The sequence below is a fragment of the Silene latifolia genome, chromosome 2 (genome assembly GCF_048544455.1).
Source record: "Silene latifolia isolate original U9 population chromosome 2, ASM4854445v1, whole genome shotgun sequence".
Lineage (NCBI taxonomy): Eukaryota > Viridiplantae > Streptophyta > Magnoliopsida > Caryophyllales > Caryophyllaceae > Silene > Silene latifolia.
Genome location: NC_133527.1, coordinates 105,810,671 through 105,836,597, shown reverse-complemented (window position 1 = coordinate 105,836,597; position 25,927 = coordinate 105,810,671). Strand labels below are relative to the sequence as shown.

The following is a 25,927-nucleotide window of genomic DNA, read 5'->3' as shown; positions in this document are numbered from 1 at the left end:
CGACGGTATGTGACGGATAGTCCGTCACAAGTGTTTGTCCGTCACAAGCCCGTCACAAACCCGTGTTTTTTGACGGGATTTTCATTCGTCCCTACGCTTCCGTCACTATGTCGTGTTATCCTTGTAGTGTACAAAAGAAAACAAAACAACGACGTTCTTCTCTTCACTCATTGTTATCAAATCAAGGGCTAGATTTGTCGGATTTCGCAGTTCTTTATACTTTGTAATCGTCGTATTGTGGGTAAGATCTTTGTACTGTTTTTATGTCATTTGGTTAATGTTGTTTAAAACCCTAATTGGGTGATTTGACGGTTATTGGGATTGTTGATGTTATAGATTGTAATTATGTGATTAATTGATTATAGGAGGTGATTTCGTAGAAGAAGGTTTTTGATCCGCTGCATTTGGTTGATTGTTGGTGATTTCGCTTCAGGTAGGGTTTCCCTACTCAGTTGACTGTGTAAATATTATAATATGGTTTGTTGATTGATTGGCATGTTGATTGTATCGTTAATTGGTATTGACATTGTTTACATTGGTATAGTGGTTGGTTGTGTTTGTCTGTGGTTCGCGAGGTGCGCCCTCGGCTGAGTGGAGTCACTTGCGAGAGTGGCTTCACGCCCTTGATTCGCCCCTTGGGGTTCCCGTCACAAGGGGGATGTGAACATTAAGGAACATGGGTTATTCGCTCGATGAAGATGAGCGGGGCTTAGGTGGGAAAGGCTGCGGTCCCTTACTGGCAGTGTGGACTACTGCTTGCGACTGGTAATCTGGCAGGGCTAGACCTTCAGGCTAGTCAGATGATTGGTGATGTGACGGTGTTGGAGAATTGTGATTGTGTAACTATCTGTTGTATTGTCTTATATTATTTATGCAGTAACTGACCCGGTTTAAATGTTTTGAAAATTGTGGTGATCCATTCAGGGGTGGTAAGCAATTGTTTAGCAGGTATGCTTATGGATAGCTCGCGGCTCTCGGCTGGGATGGAGTCTTCACGTAGTTTGATAGCTAGTCTTCCGCTAACGGTTATTATAGTTTTGATATTTAGTTATGACAGTTGTACGTTTGGTTTTGGTTTATAAGTTGTACGCACTTTAAACGTTGAACTTTAAATTATGTTTCTTTATGGTCACTTTTGATATACTATACCTCGAGCAACCGAGATGGTAGCACTTCCATTTGCTAAGGTAGGCCTTGGTAAGGCACTTTGGTAGATGAGGGTGTTACACACATAACTGAACATGGTAATGGTAGTAATGACCTAACAGGGAACAATGCCCCTGTTGGTCACATTACTGAGTATTTTCTAGATGTATGTGCAGATGAATGATCTACTGATGCAAGTATATGAAAGACTGGATATCTAATGACTGTCAACATACACAGTAGATCAAGTAAGGACAAACAAAAACAAACAATCTAGAAGATTAGTGTAACACCCCCATACACCAAGGTGCCTTACCAAGACCATCTAATGCATGGAAATGCTACCATCTCGGTTACCCAAGGCAATGTATATCAAATAGACCATAAGGAAACATACTTATTTAAGTAAATGAGTTTAAGTGATTACAATATCAAAATCCCAAACTGTAAAAGAGATACAAATGTTCCAAAAACCAAACAACTGAAAAACAAATTAAGTTCAAGACACAGCGGAAGACTCTAAAGACATGTGACAACTCCATCCCAGCTATCCCTCGCGCAAACCATCTCATACCTGCTCAATAACTGCTCACCATCCCCGAATGGATCCCGCAGTTTTCAAAACATTTAAAACAGGGTCAGTTACTGATTACATAAAACAAAGTACACAATACAAACAACACAGAACTCCCAACTCCATTATATCTCCACACACCTGACTACACACTAAAGTGTGTAGTCCTACCAGAATACCCATCACAACAGATATTCCACGCCGCCAGTGGGGGACCGCAGCTGTACCCACCAAATCCCCACTCATCTAATCCGAGCGATAACCCATGTTCCTTAATGTGCACATCCCCTCTTGTAGCGGGTTCCACAGAGGGCGAATCAAGGGCGTGAAGCCACTCCCGCAAGTGACTCCAGTCAGCCGAGGACACGCCTTGTGAACCACAAACAAACACAACACAAACAACTATACAACAACAACACCAATACAATCCAATACGTTAAAGATCAACAATAAACACAACCATCACCAACAACTATGTAATCAATAACCGAGTAGGGAAACCCTACCTGGAATAAGCAATCACCAGATCGTCACAAAGCAGCTATTCAATATTGCTCCTCTACGAAACCACCTCCTATAATCACATAATCATACCATTACCATCCACTACAACATTATACTCCCAAAACCCTCCAAATTACCCAATTAGGGTTTTAAACAAAATCAATAAAAAGGTATAAAAACTATACAAGGATCTTACCCACGACACGACGAACTCAACGGCGTAAACAACACGACGATTCGACAACCTTAACTCTTGGGATTTGATAACAACGCGAAGATAAAAGTAACGTAACTTGTTTTCTCTCTTGAAAGGTTTTTTAGAAAAGATAAAAGTTATGAAGAAACTGACGAAAAGCTTTAAATATCAATCACGCGGTGCTAACAAAACCCGGCTAAAATATCCCGCAGAACCGACTTACTCGATCGAATAAGTTACTTACTCGATCGAGTGACCCTTACTCGATCGAGTGCCACACTTACTCGATCGAGTACCCATCAGCAGAACACTGTTTCGTAAACCAAACTTACTTACTCGACAGAGTAAGCCCCACTCGATAGAGTACCCAAAGACATAGAAAACCGTAGTATTACAATCAGGGTGTTTCATTTTGTAGAGTCTGTGTTAGCATTTGATTTAGAACTTTGCACAACTTTTGTAATATTCCGTCTTTGGCAGTATGGATATTAACATTAAACATGATCATTTTAGTCAAAGCAGCATTATTAAACAATACTCTCAAGGTTGTTGTACATACACAGCCTCTTCACAACAAATGGTGGTGGCATTGTGCATGTACATCAACTTTGAAGCCAACCAACTAACCTCAACAAAATTATCATTGGGGAGATTCAGTTTGATGAAACAGAAATTATTTAGATTCGCAGTTTATCATCACTTGTCCATTGGAAAAAACAAAAATGAAAAAAATTTCAATTAAAAAAAGTTAAAGTACAAGAAATCAACCTCCCTTAAGGTTCGTCTTCCTCTATGAGACCAAAACCAGGCCAATGCTTAGAAATCTCCCCAATAAACCATCTTGTAATCAATGGGCTTTTTCGTATGCTAATCACATCTAATTCATTTCCTGGATTAAGATCAACAACACAAGACGAACATGCAACATCAGATCTGCCTTCCCTAGCACTTTTTTCAACCTTGTACTCCAATATAACCCCAAACTCAGGCCAGTATTTACAGAGCATCTCCATAAAAACTCTGCTATTTTCTGGTGTTTGATGACAGGCTAACCACCTCTTAGCCTTCCTCTCAGCCTTTCTTTTCCTTTGTAATCTCCTCTCCCTCTCCTCGTCCACAAATATCACAGTAGCAGCAGTTGAAGAACATGCAACAACTTCTTCAACTATCATCTCCATCTCACCCTCACCTTCACCCTCATGCTCACCATCACCCAGATCAACATCTTCATAAATCTTCTCCAGATAACGAAGATCAATATCAGGAACTAAGGATTCAGTTTTTCCCATTAGTTAAGAGAGGAGATGGAGGCGGAAAAAGATGAAGATGAGAAGGGAGAACAAATGGCGGAAGAGAGATAGGGAGAGGGGATGGAGGCGGAAGAGAGAGAGAGAGAAAGAGAGAGAGAGAGAGAGAGAGAGAGAGAGAGAGAGAGATAGGGTTTCTGGGAGGGGGGTTAATATATGGCGGGAGGGGTTAGTTTAATGGGCTGGGTTAGTTTAGGGTTAATTGTTAGGTTAGTGGGCTGGGTTAGTACTTTAAGCAAATGGGTTAAGGTGGGTTGGATGGTAATAATAGAAAAGTAGTAAGGATAGTTTGGTAATTTCATAAGAAAAAAGTTTACCAAAAAAGAAAAGGAGCAGAGTTATATGAATAAATGAAAAAGGAAAGGGAAATACTTATTATGAATAGGAGGGAGTATATGATTAGTAAATTATAACTTTGCTCATTCAAAATGTGAAATTTTAACTTTAGTTATTAACATGTGAAATGCTTAAACTCTATGTGACTAGTGATTACTATAAAGTATAAACAGTTTAAAACACTAGAGCACAATTGGCTTAAATCTTAAGATAACAAAACGAAAAAACAATCCGTTTAGTAAATTAGTCTACCACCCTTGACATTGTCAGTCTAGACCTGTCAAACACATTAGACAAGCGGGTTACGGGTTACAGGTTGGGGCATAATACGAGCTGGGTTTATTCGAATTTATACATATTTTGGGCTGGGTTAGCATCAGATTTTAGTATCCGAAGTCTTTAATTTTCTTCCAAAAATTGACAGGGGTAATGAATTTTGAATAGGCCGCTCCCTCAACACAACTTTGACAAGGTGATAACTAGGGGCTTGGAAATGGAGGCCCATTTGATGATGAACAAACTGTAGGATACTCACAGGATTAGAGAGCCCCCTAAAAATTAGATTATTCCTGCGTGTCTCCCATATGGAAACAAGCGTCAAATTAAAATAAAGAAGTTAATCAAAGAGAGATCGTTCCTGAAGGTATAGATAACGAAGCATATCATGAAGCCATTGAAGATAAGGGATAGTGTGGTTTGACCGAAAAACAAGCCCAAGCGAACATGCTTTCCAAATGTGCCTGGCAATAGAACCAACTCTGAAAAGATGATATCAGTAGATTCAGGCTCACTGACTATAGAAAGAAAACCCCGGTGATCAAGGGTGTGTCTGCTGTTGGCAAGATGTTATGAACCATCGTCCATAGAAAAAGAGAGAACTTTGGCGGTACATGAATGCTACAGAACAGCTTCCATTCAAAAAACTTTGCACAATTGGTTGAATGATTACTGGGATTCAATTGAAAAAACTTTCTGCCCTCCTCTTAGTCGAACCTTAGAGCCGTCATCCTAAAAATACTTCCAATTCTTTTGGTTCCGCCACTTATCCCCAACTCAGATCCATAATGCGCACGAGGTAAGTTTCAGTGCTAGAAAAGTTAAAGCCAAATCGAAACCTAAAATTATGCATTGTAGAATCAGAACGGTAAAAGATCTTTAATACAATGTCATAAATAATGTGCTGCCATAATGCCACAGGTATTATGCATTGGAGCACTGGATTGTATTACTGCAACAACAGTGAAGAAGATGTTTTGTTCATACATTAACAAAAACTGTGGCAGATTTGAGCTGTGGCGTTATCATTAGCCAAAATAAACACCAGAAATAACAGGACTACTATGTATACATGAACCTCTTACCCAAGGTAATGTGAACCTTTTACACAATGTAAAAGTTTTTCGCGTGTATAAACAAACAAAAGCATCAGATGTCCAGCAAGTATTTCTGGTAGGATTCATCCTAGGAATGGTTTCTCCTGAAGGTGTAAAGCAAAAGAGGCAAAATCAGTATGATGACAATAAAGGTTATCGGTAAAAATGCGGTGATTTAAAATACGAGTAGAATAGATACATAGGATGCATAAAATGCACATGGAGAATGATACCAAGAGCGGGATCCTTTGTCCCAGTCTTTGTCTCATTTCCTGTCCCGCTACATTCTCCTTTGACACATCACGCTTTTATAGAAGTATAAGTTGAATAGCTTGTACAGTTAAAATTGATATGTTAATTTATTTTTCTCAAAATATTTGTTCCCGGAATTCTAGCAAGCATCCATTCCGAAATTGCAGCGAGTCTGGATAACATAGAAAATCGCATACAATCAGGATCTCGCTAGCTAACCGGACACCTAATAATGCCTCAGCCTAGAAAACTATAATTTGCAAGGCATTTGCTGTGGAAACCTCAGAATTCAACTACTTGACTTACAGCACATTTCAGACAGCTGAAGAATAATCACATAGCTAAACGATCGAGGAATGCAAATACTTTTCAGTTTTTACTTTTCCTTTAATGATATACCAGCTTGTTTGTAAGCAGTCCCTCAAAAGCTACTTTCTCAGGACATTGATAACAATAACAACAATACCCAAATGCCTCAATGCCTTTATAGTGACTGGCGTGGTAAGGGGGATCAAATTTACGCAGGCTTACCCCTATTTAAAATTACAACGCAGCTGTTTTCGTAAGACAGGTGATGAACTTGCATCATAAAAACACAAAGATATTGTCAATATTTGGCCAAAAAAATCTTGGTCAACATAAATCTAGGAGCTGCACATCTCTTTTGCTTGATTCCTCTTTCTTAGAGTGTGTGTTTGGGAAAGGGGGAGTTCTCAAATCTAAGCAGTTTATTCAACCTAAAGAAAAAAAAAAAAAATCTCTCAGAAAGCATTAATCTTTTTTTTTTTTTTTTGAAATCAGAAAGCATTAATCTAGGAGCTACATATCTCCTTTTTATTTATTATCATTTCTTAGAGAGTGTGTTTTACTACGATGACAGGTCTCAAAACTAAAACGTTATCCAACCAATTTGTCACTATTCCAAACCATCATTTATAGAGCATATAAATCCTACTCTAATAAAAGAGGCAATAAGTCAACTATGAATGAGATTTGCGTATTTGTTGTTTAACCTCAACCAACACACGAGCATAACCATATAGCGTTTTCTAGGCAGTAACAGTATCAGTGTATCACACCTTAAAAAATTCCCGACTAGTGATGCAATTTTAACGATGATAAGAAACGGAGAATAAATCTGAAAAAAAGAGAGGAGTTAGATTAAGAGGCTGTTTACCTTGGTGAAGATAAGGAAGTCGTCATATTTGCAAAGCCGACAAACACATTTGAGCATGACTTGGTCAAATACGAAAAGTTAGCAATGGGGGGTAGAGCAGGCACTCTTTCACCCTTCTTCAAAAGCTCTTCCAAGTGAAGCCTCTTCAATGTCAAGACAGACCTGGTTTCTTTCCACAAGAAAGCAAGAACTCCGTCTTCAAGTACAAAAAGTGACCCCGGCTTTGAGCCCGGATACCTAAACCCATAACCATGGGCTATGCCTTCACCAGAGAACGCTTCCTTAACACCAACAGCAGTTGAATCTTCACCTGAGTTCCAAGGGAATGACTCAGTTGAAGGCTCAGCAACATTCACAATGAACATAGCCGAACCATTTGGATGGAGAACATAATGGGTTCCTTCTAATATTTTGGTTGCTATAAGAAGTCTTTGGCCTGGTGACTCTTCATAATATGAAAGTACAAGAAAGAACAACGCCTTTCCGGGCTTATCTTCAGTCGGCTTCCCAGGAGGCCATCCGAAAGTTCCTCCCCACAAACCCGCATATTCCTGGCCCACGGTTGGTGTTCGGACAGGCAACTTGTACAAAGCAAACCGACTATCATGCATATTCGGCCATGCTCGATAGGAAGATAATTTCATGGTCGATGCCTGTAATGTTAGTCCAATTGTATCTCCTGAACTCAAAAAATCATGAAGTTGAGCTTGTTTATTTTCCCCGCTTGATGAACTGTTCTTCATAGTTCCCCGACCACCATTCATTGAACTGGATTTCCTAAGCATTTGCTTAATGCTATCTTTGACATAGTCACCAAGCCTTTTCCTTCTTGCACAATGTGTTCGAGTATCATCTCCACTAATAGAATGGCGGAATCCACTTGAACGATCAAGAATCTTCTTTATTTCACTCAAATCTATCTGGTTTGGGGAAAAAGGCAGTTCATGGCTAGCTGTCCTATCAATGTAGCCTTCACCATGCTTGTGCATTGTAATCAGCATTGCTCGGCGCTCAGATAACTCAGCTACATCTTTCCTAAATTTCTCTTCATCACCTCTCAAACAAGGAAAAAGTGAAGAACACGTCGAGTCAGGAACTTGCATACGCACACGACTAGTAACAATTTCAAGCAATTTCCTCCTATCTCCAAATGACAATTTACTGAATGGCACTATCACCGAACTTCGATCAACAGCCCTCTGGGACTTGGATCTTTGGTTATCCGATTTCAAAACCTTCCTACCCATTTCCTCATCTGAATGGCATTCAAGGTTTCCCTCATGAACAAAGTGATTCCTATTTTTCTCCTTCTTAGGCTCGACTTCAAGCAACAACACATTACAAGTTTTCTCAACTGACTTAACACTACCAGTATATATACAGTCTTGATCCTTATCCCGTCCATGTAAAACAAATGCAGGTGAACCATTATCATCACTTAGTACCTCAAAGACAGGTGCCCATAAAATAGGACCATCCTCTACCCCTAAAGGACCTAATTCTTGCGGGATAATCCGGCATCCAACTACCGAAGCAAAACCAGGCATAACATAAACCACATTTCCTAGCTCCGGGTTTTGATGAACCCAAATTCCGACTAAGGGCTTCACACTAGTTAGAAACCTACAAAGGGCCTTGTATGATAAAACCGCCTTTCGCCATTCAACAAGGTCCCTAGAGGACACAATCCCAAGGGCTTCACATTGTGTGAGCCAAATCTTATCAAATGCCCCAAGAACACTAAGACTCCTACAACATAGGCTAAGATTGCAAATATCTCTTGGTGAAAGAGACCTTCCAATAATAGCAAGAATATCATCTGGTAAATCTACCAACCAGCTTGAACCACATGCTATATGTGGTTCCATAACAATTTGTAGATGATTTCTAATTCCAAAACCTTCAATTCTAATATAGATTACACAAAAAAGAGAAAAACTTAATCAACCAATACTGGAGAAGATTTTTTTTTTTAAAGTCTAAACGGGGTCGTGTCCAACAACAGTGAGTAATCCCCTCGACGCTGGTGTTCTAAATGACTCGCCGAAGGACAACACAAGTTATATTCACAAATGATACCACCCAAGTCCAAATTCAACAAAAAATCCCTAATTTCTGTATATTCTAACCTAGAAATGATTTGGGTTTTTCCCCCAAAATTATTGAAGATCAACAGAAATATATTGAGCACCAGTAAAATAGCTATTTGCCCAATTACTACAACATTTCTAAAGGGTAATCAATCAAACATTAATTCAAATGCGCAACATACAAGAAATTGATAACAAAAAACACTATAAATTGTGGGATTTGACTCAAAAGCTTCAATCTTCAGCATGTAATGCAAGCTATCAAAGTATAGATGAGGGAAGAACAAATTATTTAATGATAAAAATTTGAACTTTGGTTGACATACCAATTATTTTTCATTCCAAAAGCTAATAAAGAATGGAGAACACAAAATATGTGAAACTAAAGAATGGAGAACACAAAATGAGGATGATGAAAAATTGTGAAAAATGGAAGTTATTATAAAGAATAAAGATGGAGAAAAAGGGGTCAACAGAATTTACTCCACAAAGGTGATCCAAGGAGAAAATTCCACTCAAAGTTTGTCACTTTCAAGTTTCAAGTCTTGGAATTCTCCTTGTTTCTTTTTATTGGTATTTTTTCACTTTCTCCCACCATTTTTTGCCCTTTTCTTTTGTTTTGTGGTGTCATTATTTTCTCACACAATTTTTGCCCTTTATTTGGTGGGGAGGGCGAGACTTGTAGCCAACCAATGTTGAAAATTGAGTAATAGTGGAGGACAAACACTCAACCGAGTGACCATACACTCGACTGAGTGGAGCCTCCATTTAATCGAGTGGACCGACCACTCGACCGAGTGCTCGGTCGAGTCTATTTTACGCGAGAAGATTGGTTGGTGGAGTGTCGCTTTCGAAACTTATATTTTTAGATTTCCTCACCTAAATTCACCCTCAACCTAATCTCACCACTCTCTAAACTCCCTAAAATCTCTCTAAAACACTCACCAAACTTATCCTCTCAAACCTAGTCTCCACAAGTGAAGGATCCTTGCCATCTTTTTATGTTTGTTCATCTACATTGTTTGTAAGTCAATCTACACTTTATTTTCCTTAAATCTGATATTAGTATACCTTAATTTATCTTAGTAGATTATCTCATAATTAATTAGGATATGGGAAATTAAGATGGGTAATTCAAGAGTTTAATTAGTATGTTTATTGTAGTGGATTATAGTAATGAATGTAGTAATTAATTTGTGCAGGAAGCTTCATTGAGGAGCATTTTTAGTGGTTAGCTCGAGGCTTTGTTAAGATAGGCTTGAGGTAGGGTTTTCCCTACTTAACTCTAATAATATGGGTGTTAAATTATGCATTTATTGTCATTAATTGCATTTGTCTCATGGTGGTTGCATTATAACATGTTCTTGGTAATTAGGGTTTATGACATAATATGGATTCTTGATAATTATGCAAGAACAAGTATGGTTAATTGTCACATGATGGTTATAATGCTTTATAACATGTTAAGAAGCAATTACATGAGAAGAGATGAATTAATGAAGAATTGAGCATTGTGATACTTATTGCGTTTGGTGTAATTACATGATTGTCTTTGTTGGAATTGCTTGGGTTGGTTGTTATTTGATTGATATTGGAGGATGGTGGATGATACTTGGTTGTGGTTGTGGAGACGGAAGGCGGTTGGGAAACCGTCTTACGCTTGAGTCATCCCTTGGAGCTTCCCACTCCAAGGGGGATGTGCACATTTAATACTTGAGTTTTGGAGGGACTCGTGTGGTTGAGACACGATGTTTGGCAGGGGACTCGAGTCGCTCTAGGGCCTGATACCACGGATGTGTTCCGAGTACCTAGTGTTGGTATGTGGTGTCATGGGCATGTCCCGACCACTGACTATGAGGAAGTGAGTACTTGGAGATTGGCTGCCATGCATTTTATACACTTGTTGGATTTATGGTTGGTCGTCTTAACATTTATCACATGAGCATGTAGTCTTTATCATTTACATTTATTGAGCATTTGTATTATTAAGCTAACATTTGGGTTTTAAATATCTGTGGTGAACCATATGGTGATTTCCGCCCATATGAGAAGTAGTGATTGTAACACCCCCTCATACCAAGGTACCTTACCAAGGACTACCCTAGCATGAAGGACTGTTACCATCTCGGGTTTTCGAGGTTAGTATATCAGAGTTACCAATTCCAAATAATCTTTATTAAAGTATAAAGAGTTAGCGAATACATGTTTTCAAAACCAAACCAAATCATAACTGCAAAATAACTATTAATTACAAAGAAAGCAAGCTAAGTCTCTCGACGGCGGAAGCTAGACTCGAGTGATGACTCCCCATAACTGTCCCATAGCTAAGCATCTATATTACCTGTCACAGTCTGCTCACCATCCCCGAATGGATCACCGCACGTTTTACAAAACAACAACAACGGGGTCAGTACCATTCAATCAATGTAAGATAAACAAACATTGTAACCGGCTGATCATCCACACTCTCCGGTCTCCCGATCTCACATAGTAACCGACTACACACCGAAGTGTGTAGCCCTGCCAGATTACCCATCGCAACAGATAATCCACGCCGCCAGTGGGTGACCGCAGTCGATCCCACCAAGTCCAGCTCATCAACGAGCGACTGAAAATCCCTGTTCCTTAATGTGCACATCCCCTCCCGTGACGGGTTCCACGGAGTGCGAACTAGGGTGTAAAGCCACTCCTGCAAGTGACTCCACCACAATCACACATACCACAGCTGTCACAACACCACAACCGTCACAACACAACAGCCATACTCCGATGATCAGCAGGTAACAACAATTACAACACAAGCACAGTCTTAAATCAATTAACAGTAACCGAGTAGGGAAACACTACCTTTCCGCAATCCAAGCACACATAAGCAATCAATAGCAATTCCTCATGATACTGTCACCTACATACAATAATCACACAATTCCAATTACCATACCGCACAATCCCATTTCCCCCAATTTATAAATAAAGGCAAAACCCTAAAAGAACATAAATGACATGAGGAATAAAACTTACCAACAGTAGAATGAGAGATTACACGCAAGGACCACGACGATTGCACACACAACGAGATTAGGGGATAATTAGAGAGTGATTAGAGAGTGGTTAGAGTAATCGTAAAATGATTAGGGTTGAAAATAGTGTTTTAGAAACTGACTTTGAATATAAAATAACCCTAAACACTCCCGCATCAAATCGCTAAAACAATACTCGCCAGACCGGATACTCGGTCGAGTAAAGTGCATACTCGGCCGAGTATCCTCTACTCGGTCGAGTATTCTTCATACTCGGCCGAGTATTCCTCGGCAGAACCAAAACAGACTACACAACTAGCACTACTCGGCCGAGTAGGCACTACTCTGCCGAGTAGGCTCTACTCGGACGAGTATACAACTTAAGAAAAACCGTAGTATTACAGTCTTCCCTCCTTAAAAAGAACTTCGTCCCCGAAGTTCCAACCCAACCTATAAAACATGGACACCTAACACTAACTCCACCAAGCACACTTATTAGTTAACATATCCTCTCTATATAAACTCCATAATACCATCGAATAACCACAATATAATGTTGCCAACCTTGTCTCACTTCCATAACACTCACTAGCAACTCAATACCAATACAATCCACAAAAGATCAACCATCAAAACGGAATGTTACATTCTACCATCCTTAAAACGAACTTCGTCCTCGAAGTTATTCACGCACATAAACATTCTCACACAATCCATTACTCACACTCCCAAACATCATACTACTATGAGCACTGCCATTACCTGTAATAAAATCGACCATCGCACTAATCCATCCTTATTCTATACCAACATTCAAACTTCCAATTGTACTATAACATGTACAACCATCAAACTCTCTTTGTCGATCATAATCCTCATTACAACCGCATGACAACGATAATCTACTATAACCTCAACACCTACAACCATTCCTATAACCAGGATTCTCTTTCTTTAACAGTTCTCGTGTCTCCAATTATTCTGTACTCACATAACATATATCATAAAAATCCTCAGTACAACCACCACTCCATCTCTTCCACATTACCGCAAAACAACATACTTCTATATACTTATACACTCATCTCCACGATCTTAGCTCACAATCCACAATTGTTACACATACCTACTTTAGCTTCTCAAGTTCACCTCTTTTATTATCACTAAACTCACCCTTAACTTAACATGATACAAAGTCCCAAAACTCCGTACTCGCTGTCCCAAGAAAGGTGCTAACCACCTGTAGTTCCAGTTCAATACCACACATGCTCCACAATCTCTTGCCATGACTATGTCCACCAATACCTCATCTAAAACAAGATCAAAAGTACTCCAACAACCTCTCACAACTGTGTCCCATTAACAGAATATTACTATATCATGACAACAACAAAACCACACCCAACTCCCTTTCATATCATACTCTATTCTCACTCCCATGCCGACTGGTAAGAAACATCGGGAATCAAAACAACGGTCTATACGCCCCAACCGACACTGTCAGGAAACGGCAGTAAACAAACAACAAACTATATAATTGTTATATATATATACTTTCGAAAGTTAGTCTATCAAGTAAATAAACAACAGTCATTATAACCATGCGCAGATCGCCACTCGAGGCGCAACAACCATATCAATAGCCATCACCACTTTTACAATCTCATAACACTGACTCAGTACAACTTCATTGACCAGAAGACTTTCTTAAAACTGCTTTGCGAAATCACATCGCAACATATTACACAAAATAACACATTACGACTTATAACTATCACACCAACCATTACTCGTGAGGTCAAGACCTCACACAAACATTTACACATACATCTGACCCATAAACAAATCTAACTAGCCAATCCTGATCACGTAAGTTACCACTTTGACAATGAATACCTCTCATCCGGACTTAACTCAGGTGCCCTTCATAACATATCCTCTCATACACACAATTATCACCCCTCCGGCGAATGTAGCCATAACATCAGTACCCAACCTCCAGCGAACACCTCATATGTCCACATCTTATACTCCCTTACAACCAAACATACTAATCACCTCCACAAAATCAACCTTATTAGAACAACTAACTTCCCTAAAGTAACATCATCCTCAACCGCTAGTGACAACACTACAACACCACCACCTTTCATGTGACCACTCTCTTACTATCATTTCTTAATATAACAATCTGTTTCCTCTCTTTGGTTATCATCCCAAATAACGAACATCCAATCCATCAAGACAATCTATCTCAACATGATTCCCAATTCTATCCTTTACCATATCGTTACCTAATTCTCCACCAAAATCTCAAATCGTGCAAACACTCTACAAGCTTCTTATTCCCTTAATACCTCGAAACTCACGGCTAACCTGTCGTCCTGCTCTCCTATATAACCATTAGCTCACACCCTCTAGTGGAGATATCGTACATTTCCATAATTTCCTACCTTCATGCTCATTAGCTTCGGTCCATGTTCTCTCAACTTACTTCCATCCCTCTTTCTCCCGTATTTCCTTTCTCCTTCTACCTATTTCTTTAGTAATTTGTTTATTTTCCCATAGCTCCACAACTCTAATTCCACTAATTCATAACAATATTTTATCATTCTTCTTATCACTTATCCTCTCTTCATGCTTCTCACTCATACTTGTCACCATCAAGTCCACGCACTAACAGTTACTCTTCAATTAGTTGTATCTCCCTTTCGCATCTCTAGAATCCAAAATTCACTTCATACCGTTAACTGTCCAAAGAATTACACACTAAGCTCACCCCTTAATATTCCAACTTCCCAAACTTAGCCACTATCTACAAATCCACATCGCGACATAACTTCCTCTAAGTTCACTATATACCTCTCTTCCCTATCTTCTTACAACAACCTTCCATTACATATATCCTTAAGCAACTCTATCCTAGCCGTCTCCCTCAATAAATCCTTATACATCCCAATATGCCACTATTCGTATCCCTTATCTCGATCTTTCATTCTCACGTTTCTTTACACTTACATCACCCTTACCCATATACACTTACCTTTATACTACTCAACACACGACTATATCACTCATCATATCTAAAAAAAAATATGCTCCTTACCCTGATTAGCTCATCATTCTTCCCTTTTCTTTATCCACTATCCTTCAGAATCACATTAACACATGTCTTCCTTACCCAACACATGTCCCTCATAAGCCGGCATTCTCCATGTCATAACTTCCGGTAACTTACATATCAAGACCGTCACACATATAAAAGAATGCGTTAAGACTCAAAACATACATGTGTATATACCCTACGACTCAAAACAATGTAAAAGCATAGCCACCGGCTCAAAACAAAAGTAAGAACACAGCCACCGACTCAAAGTGGCCGCCCAAAGAGGTACTCGGTCGAGTACATAACATACTAGGTCGAGTACAAGGTACTCGGTCGAGTAACTATATTACTCGGTCGACTTTTCGACTCCAGAAGCAAACTCAATTATCGTAGAAGGACTACTCGGTCGAGTATTGGGAATACTCGGCCGGGTAGACCTTACTCGGTCGAGTATTACTTTACTCGGTCGAGTATCAACACAGTTCTCAGCATCGTCCAGTTTTCGTAAAACAGTCATATCTCACTCGTTACTTGGTCATTTTGGGCGTGTGACCTATCGTTAGAATCGTAAGAAGACAAGCTATCACCTCAATTTGGAATCACAGCCATATCATTTCTAGAACTCGACTTATGACAGTTTTAAGACAACCCTTCTATAATCGATCTTCATACCAATCAAATTTCCTAAACCAAAACAATTTGAACATGCATAAAGCAACAACAACAACTCAAAACTCAAAGAAACCAGTACACAAGTGAACTCTTATCATACCCACATGAAAATTAGACACGACATTCATGTATATAGACACATGCCCGTAACCATATGCTACTACCAACAATCAAGCATTAACATCATCATAATCATATACACATGTACCACTACCCTTTTGAAAGCCACATATTAAACAGGTAACATGCTCAACATATTTCATGCTCAAGATCTATTGTATACGAATTCGTAATTCACCTTTCATGTTTTGTCATGTTCCAACACTTAACATGCCAACATATTCCATGCTCAAAGTTTAACATCAACAATCCTCAATACATCTTTCAACCACTATCACATTCCACTTCTTTCATCATTCCATCGAATCATGCACAAGATTCAAACTATAGGTATCAAACACACATGACTCAAACATACAAAAGTTTCCCTCCATGTAGCCGGCTTGAGATCGTAAGGGCCTTAGTGCGACTCCGGGACGTCTCCCAAGTCTTTGCGGTAGCTCCAAACAACTCTCCCCGGGTTCATTTTATTTAGACTCCCTAAGTTCATTGGGTTCATTAGTTTTAGGTGCCAGAAAACCTGGCTCTGATACCACTTTGTAACACCCCCTCATACCAAGGTACCTTACCAAGGACTACCCTAGCATGAAGGACTGTTACCATCTCGGGTTCCCTAGTTTAGTATATCAAAGTTACCAATTCCAAACAACCTTTATTAAAGTATAAAGAGTTAGCGAATACATGTTTTCAAAACCAAACCAAATCATAACTACAAAATAACTATTAATTACAAAGAAAGCAAGCTAAGTCTCTCGACGGCGGAAGCTAGACTCGAGTGATGACTCCCCATAACTGTCCCATAGCTAAGCATCTGTATTACCTGTCACAGTCTGCTCACCATCCCCGAATGGATCACCGCAGGTTTTATAAAACAACAACAACGGGGTCAGTACCATTCAATCAATGTAAGATAAACAAACATTATAACCGGCTGATCATTCACACTCTCCGGTCTCTCGATCTCACATAGTAACCGACTAAACACCGAAGTGTGTAGCCCTGCTAGAGTACCCATCGCAACAGGTAATCCACGCCGCCAGTGGGTTACCGCAGCCGATTCCACCAAGTCCAGCTCATCAACGAGCGACTGAAAATCCCTATTCCTTAATGTGCACATCCCCTCCCATGACGGGTTCCACGGAGGGCGAACTAGGGTGTGAAGCCACTCCCGCAAGTGACTCCACCATAATCACACATACCACAACTGTCACAACACCACAACCATCACAACACAACAGCCATACTCCGATGATCAGCAGGTAACAACAATTACAACACAAGCACAGTCTTAAATCAATTAACAGTAACCGAGTAGGGAAACACTACCTTTCCGCAATCCAAGCACACATAAGCAATCAATAGCAATTCCTCATGACACCGTCACCTACATACAATAATCACACAATTCCAATTACCATACCGCACAATCCCATTTCCCCCAATTCATAAATAAAGGCAAAACCCTAAAAGAACATAAATGACATGAGGAATAAAACTTACCAACAGTATAATGAGAGATTACACGCAAGGACCACGACGATTGCACACACAACGAGATTAGGGGATAATTAGAGAGTGATTAGAGAGTGGTTAGAGTAATCGTAAAATGATTAGGGTTGAAAATGGTGTTTTAGAAACTGACTTTGAATATAAAATAACCCTAAACACTCCCGCATCAAACCGCTAAAACAATACTCACCAGACCGGATACTCGGTCGAGTAAAGTGCATACTCGGCCGAGTATCCTCTACTCGGCCGAGTATTCTTCATACTCGGCCGAGTATTCCTTGGCAGAACCAAAACAGACTACACAACTAGCACTACTCGGCCGAGTAGGCTCTACTCGGTTGAGTATACAACTTAAGAAAAACCATAGTATTACAGTGATTGACAGGTTAGCTTGATTTGATGCGAGGGCTTGAGAGCGGTCTTCACTAGTTGTCACCACTTATGCTTATCAAGTTTTTGACTATCTAAACTCCTTTTTCTTTCAATTGGGTTGTATTAAATGGGATGCAATTTGCATCCCCTAACATGTAACTATTTATCTAACTACAACTTATCTATTTAAGTTATTATCTTAAATGCTTCTTTACTCGTTTGTTTGCACTGCAAGCTTGGGAAACCAAGTCTTGTGATGCCTCCATGTATTGGGAATTCCTTGAGGAAGGATCCTGGCTAATGGGGGTATTACAAAGTGGTATCAGAGCGCGGTTTTGGAGCCTAAACTAATGAACTAATGAACTTAGGTGTGTCAATCTAAAATGAACCCAGTTTGAGTCGTAGAGAACTTGTTATAAGATTGGGAGATGTCTCAAAGTTGTACTCTTGTCCTCTTAGCTTAAGTCGGTTACAACCCATGGGGTAATGGGACGTTCTTAGTGAATATGGTTGTTGCATATTTCTTGTTTGATGTTTGTGAACTAGCTTCATGCTTGGTAGCTCTTGATATAGTAACATGGGTGGTTGTGATCAACTAGGAAGGAACATGTTGGATGTTTATGTGTGATCATGTTGAAGTGTTAAAGTCAGTAATTTTCAATAGGGTGTAAATCGCATGCTAACGCATCTATGCCTCTATTTTTCCGTATTTGTATTTAGGAGCATGTAAAATAGGATTATATGTAGACTTTTATAAGTCGGAATGAGTATATAGACCCATAAGAGGTGTACTCGGCTAAGTGGAAATAGGGACTCGGTCGACTAGAAGGCACTCGACCAAGGTTATGTCGCAGTTATGCCTCTATTTTTCTGTATTTGTGTTTAGAAGGCACTCGACCAAGGTCGACTAGAAGGCACTCGACAAGAAGGCACTGGACCAAGTGTAATACTACGTATTTATGAGTCTTGGGGTACTCTATCGAGTAGGCCTTACTCTGTCGAGTAAGGGCGTGTAGCGGATTAAAATAGTTTCTGACCTGTTGGGTACTCGATCGAGTGAGGAGGCACTCGATCGAGTACCTTAGCTACTCGATCGAGTAGCCGGTTTATGGGGGCTGTTTTCTCGGGTTTTGTTAATAATGCGATTAGAGTATATAATACTTCCGTCATTGTTCTTAAATCACTTTTCAAAACCTAATTACTGTAAGAAGAGAAAGCAAACTACGTTATTAGCTTTAATCGCATTGTTGGCAAATCCCGGAGCTTGGAAGGCCGGATTTCACTTTCCTTTATACCGTTGTGATCCTTGTGTCGAGGGTAAGACCTATATACCATTTTTATGATGTTTCTTTAAAGTTGGTTAAACCCTAGTTTGGGGGATTTGGGGGTTTTGTTGTTTGTATGATTGGTAGTGATTATGTGTTTGTATATTAGGAGGAGGATTCGTAGAGGAAGCTTTTTGATAACAGCTGTGAGATCGTCTGATTGTTGTGCTTTCCAGGTAGGGTTTCCCTACTCAGTATTATTTACATATGTGTGGTGATTGTGCTGTAGTTAGTGATTGTTGATTGATTCAGACAGTTGTTGCTGTTGTATTGTGATTGTGATTGTTTGTCTCTGGTTCTCGAGATGCGTTCTCGGCTGAGTGGAGTCACTTGCGGGAGTGGCTTCACGCCCTAGTTTCGCCCTTCGTGGAACCCGCCACGGAAGGGGATGTGCACATTAATGGGACATGGTTATCGCTCGGTATGATGAGTGGGGATTTGGTGGGTACGGCTGCGGTCCCCCACTGGCTGGGCTGGTCCAGTGGATAGTCGGTGACGGAGATGGAGTGGAGTGGATGATTGTGTATGATTGTTTGAGTTGTATTGGTTACTGTATTTTTGGTTATATAAATAGTACTGACCCCGTTTATTGTTTTAAAACCTGCGGTGATCCATTCGGGGATGGTGAGCAGATATTGAACAGGTATGAGCTGAGTACTGGGATAGCTGGGATGTGCCACGGTCCGATGATAGAAGTCTTCCACTGTAGCTAGTAGTTTTCATAAACACTTCAATTAATTCAGTAGACAGTCAGTTTGAGAACATGTATTCGTACTTTTGGGTTTTGGTTTTGAGATTGTAACCTTTCACTAAAGTATTTCTATTTAAACGTTGTTTCATTATTGTTTATTTGATTATCATTGCCTCGGGTAACCGAGATGGTAACATCCTTATACCTGGGTGGTCTTGGTAAGGCACTTGGAGTGTGGGGGTGTTACAAAATGGTATCAGAGAGACGATCCTGAAACCTGTAACCAATGAACCTAATGAATATAGGGAGTCAATTAAAATGAACCCGGGGTAAAGGTTATAGGAGCTAATGCAAAGGCTTGGGAGACGTCCTAAAGTCGCGAAATCACCCTACAATTTTGAACTGGTCACATGGGGGGGGGGGGGTGTATGTCAAGTCGTATGTGTTGTTTGTCAGCTTATGTGTGGATGTGATGAAGTATGTCGTAATTGTTGAATGCTTGGAGTAGAAGGCTGAGAATATGAATGAAAGATTGATGAGACATATAGAACTGTGTTGGAATAAGAAGCATGTTGGATGTTTACTATGTGGCGTTTGATCATATGATATAACTGTTTCGTTGATTTTATGAAAATCTTGGTAGAATTGCATGCTTAGCTATATCACATGTTGAGCTTATAATGCTGCTTAGTATGTTGGGAGATGTGAGATAACATGCGGGTAGTTTATGCGAGTCAGCATGACTCGATCGAGTAGGGGGGGTACTCGATCGAGTAGGTGAGATACTCGGTCGAGTGGGTTTAACTCGATCGAGTGGGTATTTGACGATTTTGAATCCAAAATCGTGTTTTTGGGCACTCGATCGAGTACCTCAGGCACTCGATCGAGTAGGGGGTCACTCAATCGAGTAGCCGGGCTACTCGGTCGAGTATGTTAGAGGTCAGAAGGTCTGTTTGGGTTCTGGAGTCGAGGCACTCGACCGAGTATGTTGGGCACTCGATCGAGTAGCCTCTTACTCGATCGAGTAGGTTTGGGTACTCGATCGAGTGTGTTCTGGGCAGCCTGTTTTCGTGTTTTGAGGTTTTAGTGCGTATGTTTATGTCTACCCTTTCTTATATAGTTTCAAGATGCCGCCCAAGAGAAACGCGTATTATGCGAGAGCTGAGACCATGAATATGGATGATATCGTTAAGATGTTGGAGCACCAAGATGCTCTCACTGAGGCCTTAAAGAAAGTGAATAAGGATAAGGAGGTTGATCACTCTAAGATCAGTCTCTATATAGCGAGGTTTAACCCAAAAGAGTACACGGGAACCGGGGAACCAAACCTTCTTGACAACTGGCATCGTGAGATGGAGAATATTTTGGACCTGGTTCATTGTCCTGATGAGATGAGAGTAGAACAAGCTGCGTTCTACCTGAGGGACGCAGATGGCAAGTGGTGGGATACGGTGAAGGTGAGTGCTAGGGAGATGTATGCGAACCAGGGCTTACCTGCTATACCTTGGGACGAGTTTCGGAGAGCTATGAAGAAGGAGTTTGTACCGGAACATGTGAGGAGTAAGCTGAGAGAGGAGTTTGATGGGTTTAAGATGACATCTGATATGTCAGTTGCTGAGTATTACAAGCAGTTTAATGAGAAGTCTAGGTATGCTGAGGATATGGGTTTGAGTGAGGAGAATCTGGCGCTGAGGTTTGAGAGGGGGTTGAACCCTAAGATTATGGATAAGTTACCCGTGGGAGTCCTTATCGATGTTAAGGAAGCTTATGAGAGGGCTGGGAGAGCTGAGAGGCTGGTTGAGATGGCTCGGGAGAGAGTGAGTGAGAAAAGAAAGGCTGAGAGTGAGGGTGGAGGCCAATCTAGTCACAAGAAAGGCAACCACAATCAAGCTAAGGGGTTTTCTTCGGGTCGGGATTGATCTTGGGGCTTCCTTTGGGCATGGCCGTGTGAGTGGTAGTGGTAGTTGGGGGATGACTGCTATGGTGTGGCGGTGTAGGCCACAAGAGACATGAGTGCACGAGTGCAGGGAGCTTTTCGGGGGTCGGCTCGGGGAGCTATTCTCGGGGACCGCACGAGTTATGCGAGCAATAGACCAGGTGGGTCATGGTCTAACCGGGGAAGTTAGAGCTATCAGGGTGGAGGTAACCGCAATGGCGGTAATTCTTATCAGAAACCAGCTACGAACAACAACAACAATCAGGGGTCGGATGCTAAGCCGACCACATCACCCAATCTTGTCCGGGAGGTGGACGAGAAGACCGATGGAAAGTTGTTCATGATGGACAAGAAAGCGGTGAGGAGGATGCACATGTTATCACCGGTACTTTTCTTGTTAACGGTATTCCTACCTTTGTTTTGTTTGATTCGGGGGCGTCTCAGTCATTTGTATCTTCGAGTCATGTTAAACGGTTGGGTTTGAGGGTATATGAGTCTGTAAGTGAGAAAGTTTTTATACCTTCGGGTGAGTCTGTATCATGTGGGAGGTTGTTTAGAGATGTATCTATGATAGTTGGGCAAGTTGATCTACCTGTAGACTTGCTAGAGTTTCCTTTTGACGGTTTTGAGATGATAGTCGGGATGGATTGGTTAGGAAAGTATAAAGCTAAGATAGACTGTCATCAAAAGAAAGTGTCTTTGAGAGGGCCTAAGGGTGTTAGTGTGTCTTATCGTGGGTTTCTAGTCAAACCCAAAGTTAAGTTGATTGCAGCTGTCACCTTGAAGTCTTATCTGAGGAAGGGGTGCCCTTTGATCTTGTGCCATGTGAGAGATGACCGGATAGAGAGTCCGACAGTTGATCAGATACCGGTGGTGGGAGAGTTCGCAGATGTTTTTCCAGAGGAGATTCCGGGGTTGCCACCGAAGAGGGAGATAGATTTCACCGTTGAGTTGAAACCGGGGACGGGGCCAATCTCTAAGGCACCGTACCGGATGGGTCCTAAAGAGATGGAGGAGCTCAGGGAAACAGTTAGATGATCTGATAGAGAAGGGATACATTAGACCTAGTGTATCGCCGTGGGGAGCACCAGTTCTTTTCGTGAAGAACAAAGATGGGAGTTTGAGGCTGTGCATAGATTACAGAGAGCTGAATCGAGTGACATTGAAGAATAAGTATCCTTTGCCAAGGATAGATGACCTGTTTGATCAGTTGAGTGGTGCATCAGTCTTTTCCAAGATTGATTTGAGGTCGGGATACCCTCAAGGTGAAGATTAGAGAGATGGACATACCAAAGACAGCTTTCACGTCGAGGTATGGGCATTATGAGTACGTGGTGATGCCGTTTGGGTTATCTAATGCACCGACTGTGTTTATGGATTTGATGAACAGAATCTTCAGACAGGTTTTGGACAAGTTCGTGGTGGTGTTTATCGATGACATCTTAGTCTACTCTAAGACTAAGGAGGAGCATGAGGAGCATCTGAGGATCGTGTTGCAGACTCTGAGGGAGCATGAGTTATATGCTAAGCTGTCCAAGTGTGAGTTCTGCTTGGAGAAAGTTGCTTTTCTGGGGCATGTGATCTCTAAGGAGGGAGTAGCTGTGGATCCGGCAAAGATTGAGGCAGTGACAAAGTGGGAAGCACCAAAGAATGTTGCTGAGATTAGGAGTTTCTTGGGTTTAGCTGGATATTACAGACGGTTCGTGAAAGATTTCTCCAAGATATCTAGACCTATGACAGCTTTGATGAGGAAAGAGAACAGGTTTCATTGGGATGAGAGTTGTGAGAAGGCGTTCCAAACATTAAAGGAGCGTTTGACCACATCTCCTATCTTAGCATTGCCTAAAGGGATCGAGAACTTTGAGGTCTATACAGCTGCCTCAAAGAATGGGTTAGGATGTGTGTTGATGCAGAACGGTAAGGTGATTGCCTATGCTTCTAGGCAATTGAAGTCATATGAGGAGAATTATCCTACACATGATCTAGAGTTGGGTGCAGTGGTGTTTGCTCTCAAGATTTGGAGGCATTACCTTTATGGGGCGACCTTTAAAGTATTTTCGGATCACAAGAGTCTCAAGTACATCTTCACTCAAAAGGAGTTGAACATGAGACAGAGGAGGTGGATGGAGCTGATTGGCGATTATGACATGGATATTATCTACCATGAAGGGAAAGCCAATGTTGTTGTAGATGCTTTGAGTAGGAAGAGTGTACATTCCTTGTGTACAACTCTATCTTTGATGAGGTTGAGAGATGAGACGGGGAAGTTTGGTATACATATGATGCAGAGAGGAGATGCTGTGGGAGATTTAACAGTACAGCCTGATCTTTATGAGGATATTCGTGGTAAACAGGCTTTGGATCCTAAGATGGTTGAGTGGAGAGCTGGGGTAGAGAAAGGGACAGTGTCTCGATTCTCTATTCATACAGATGGTAGTTTGAGTTTCGATGGTAGGTGGTGTGTCCCTAATGATGAGGAACTGAAAAAGACAATCATGACAGAGGCACATTGTACACCATATTCAGTACATCCAGGTGGTGACAAGCTATACAAGGATTTGAAGAACACGTTTTGGTGGCCTGGGATGAAGAAAGAAACAGCAGAGTTTGTGGCCCGTTGTTTGACATGCCAGAGAGTTAAAGGGGAACAGCGATGACCACAAGGTAAGATTCAGTCTTTAGAGGTACCTGAGTGGAAGTGGGAATCCATTTCTATGGATTTTATTGTGGGTTTGACAAAGAGTCAACAGGGTAACAACATGATATGGGTAATAGTGGATCGACTGACTAAGTCAGCTCACTTTGTGCCAATGAAAGATACATGGACTAAAGCACAATTAGCTATGGCCTACATGAAGAATGTGCTTAAGTTACATGGAGTCCCTAAGGACATAGTGTCTGACAGAGATGCGAGATTTATCTCAAGGTTTTGGAAAGAGTTGCAGGAATCTTTGGGAACAACTTTGAAGATGAGTACAACTTTTCATCCTGCGACAGACGGTCAGACTGAGAGAACAATCAAAACTCTTGAGGATATGTTACGGGCTTGTGTGATGGACTTTGGTGGTAGCTGGGAACAGAGGTTGGATTTGATAGAGTTTTCTTACAACAACAACTATCACACTAGTATTGGCATGACACCGTTTGAGGCTTTATATGGGAGGAGATGCAGGAGTCCGATTTGTTGGAACGACAGTGCTGAGGCAGTGGTTCTAGGACCAGAGATGGTACATGAGATGGTTGAACAGATTAAGATGATCAGGGAATGGATGGGAGCAGCTCAGGATAGGCAAAAGAGTTATGCAGATCTTCATCGCCGGGATATAGAGTTTCAGGTTGGGGATAAGGTTCTTCTGAAAGTGTCTCCTATGCGTGGGGTTATAAGATTTGGGAAGAAAGGCAAGCTGAGTCAGAAGTTCATCGGTCCTTATGAGATCTTAGAGCGAGTTGGGGAAGTTGCTTATCGTCTGGCTTTACCTGCTGCGTTAGAGAGAGTGCATAATGTATTTCATGTATCGCAGCTGCGGAAGTATGTGAGTGACCCGTCACATGTGTTAGAGGCAGAGAGCTTAGAGCTAGATGAGTCTTTATCATATATTGAGGTACCTAAGCAGATTCTTGATCGGAAGGTTAGGAAGACTAGGAGTAGTGAGACAGCTTTGCTTAAGATCCTTTTGTCTAACCACGAGACCGAGGAAGCTACATGGGAGGCATAGAATATCATGAGAGAGCGCTACCCTTTCCTTTTTGATCAGGTATGTATGGTTACGGGGACGTAACCTTGTTTCTTTTAGGGGGGTAGAAGATGATCGCAAAGAGTTTTTATGAGTTTTATACCCTTTTTATGTTGTGTCGGCATGGTTGTTGTCGTTGAGTCGGGTTGAGTTTGGGTTAGTAACATGTTTTATGTTGAGTTTTGTTTTGGTTGTTGAGTCGGGAATGCGTAGTGTGTGTCTTTGTTTTGTTGTGGTTTGAACTTCGGGGACGAAGTTCTTTTTAAGGAGGGAAGACTGTAATACTACGTATTTATGAGTCTTGGGGTACTCTATCGAGTAGGCCTTACTCTGTCGAGTAAGGGCGTGTTGCGGATTAAAATAGTTTCTGACCTGTTGGGTACTCGATCGAGTAACGTGGGTACTCGATCGAGTAAGGGGGCACTCGATCGAGTACCTTAGCTACTAGATCGAGTAGCCGGTTTACGGGGGCTGTTTTCTCGGGTTT

General features: G+C 41.0%; 1 protein-coding gene across 1 annotated transcript; it reads right to left on the bottom strand.

Annotated features, from left to right (window-relative positions):
- Positions 1-5,232: 5,232 nt before the first annotated feature.
- Positions 5,233-9,610, bottom strand: LOC141642877 (F-box protein At5g39450). Its single transcript, XM_074451852.1, has 2 exons — positions 6,866-9,610; positions 5,233-5,540 (listed from the first exon to the last, which is right to left on the bottom strand). The coding sequence occupies exons 1-2, from the start codon at positions 8,731-8,733 to the stop codon at positions 5,525-5,527; spliced, it is 1,884 nt and encodes a 627-aa protein (XP_074307953.1). The 5' UTR covers positions 8,734-9,610; the 3' UTR covers positions 5,233-5,524.
- Between the last annotated feature and the right edge of the window lie 16,317 nt (positions 9,611-25,927).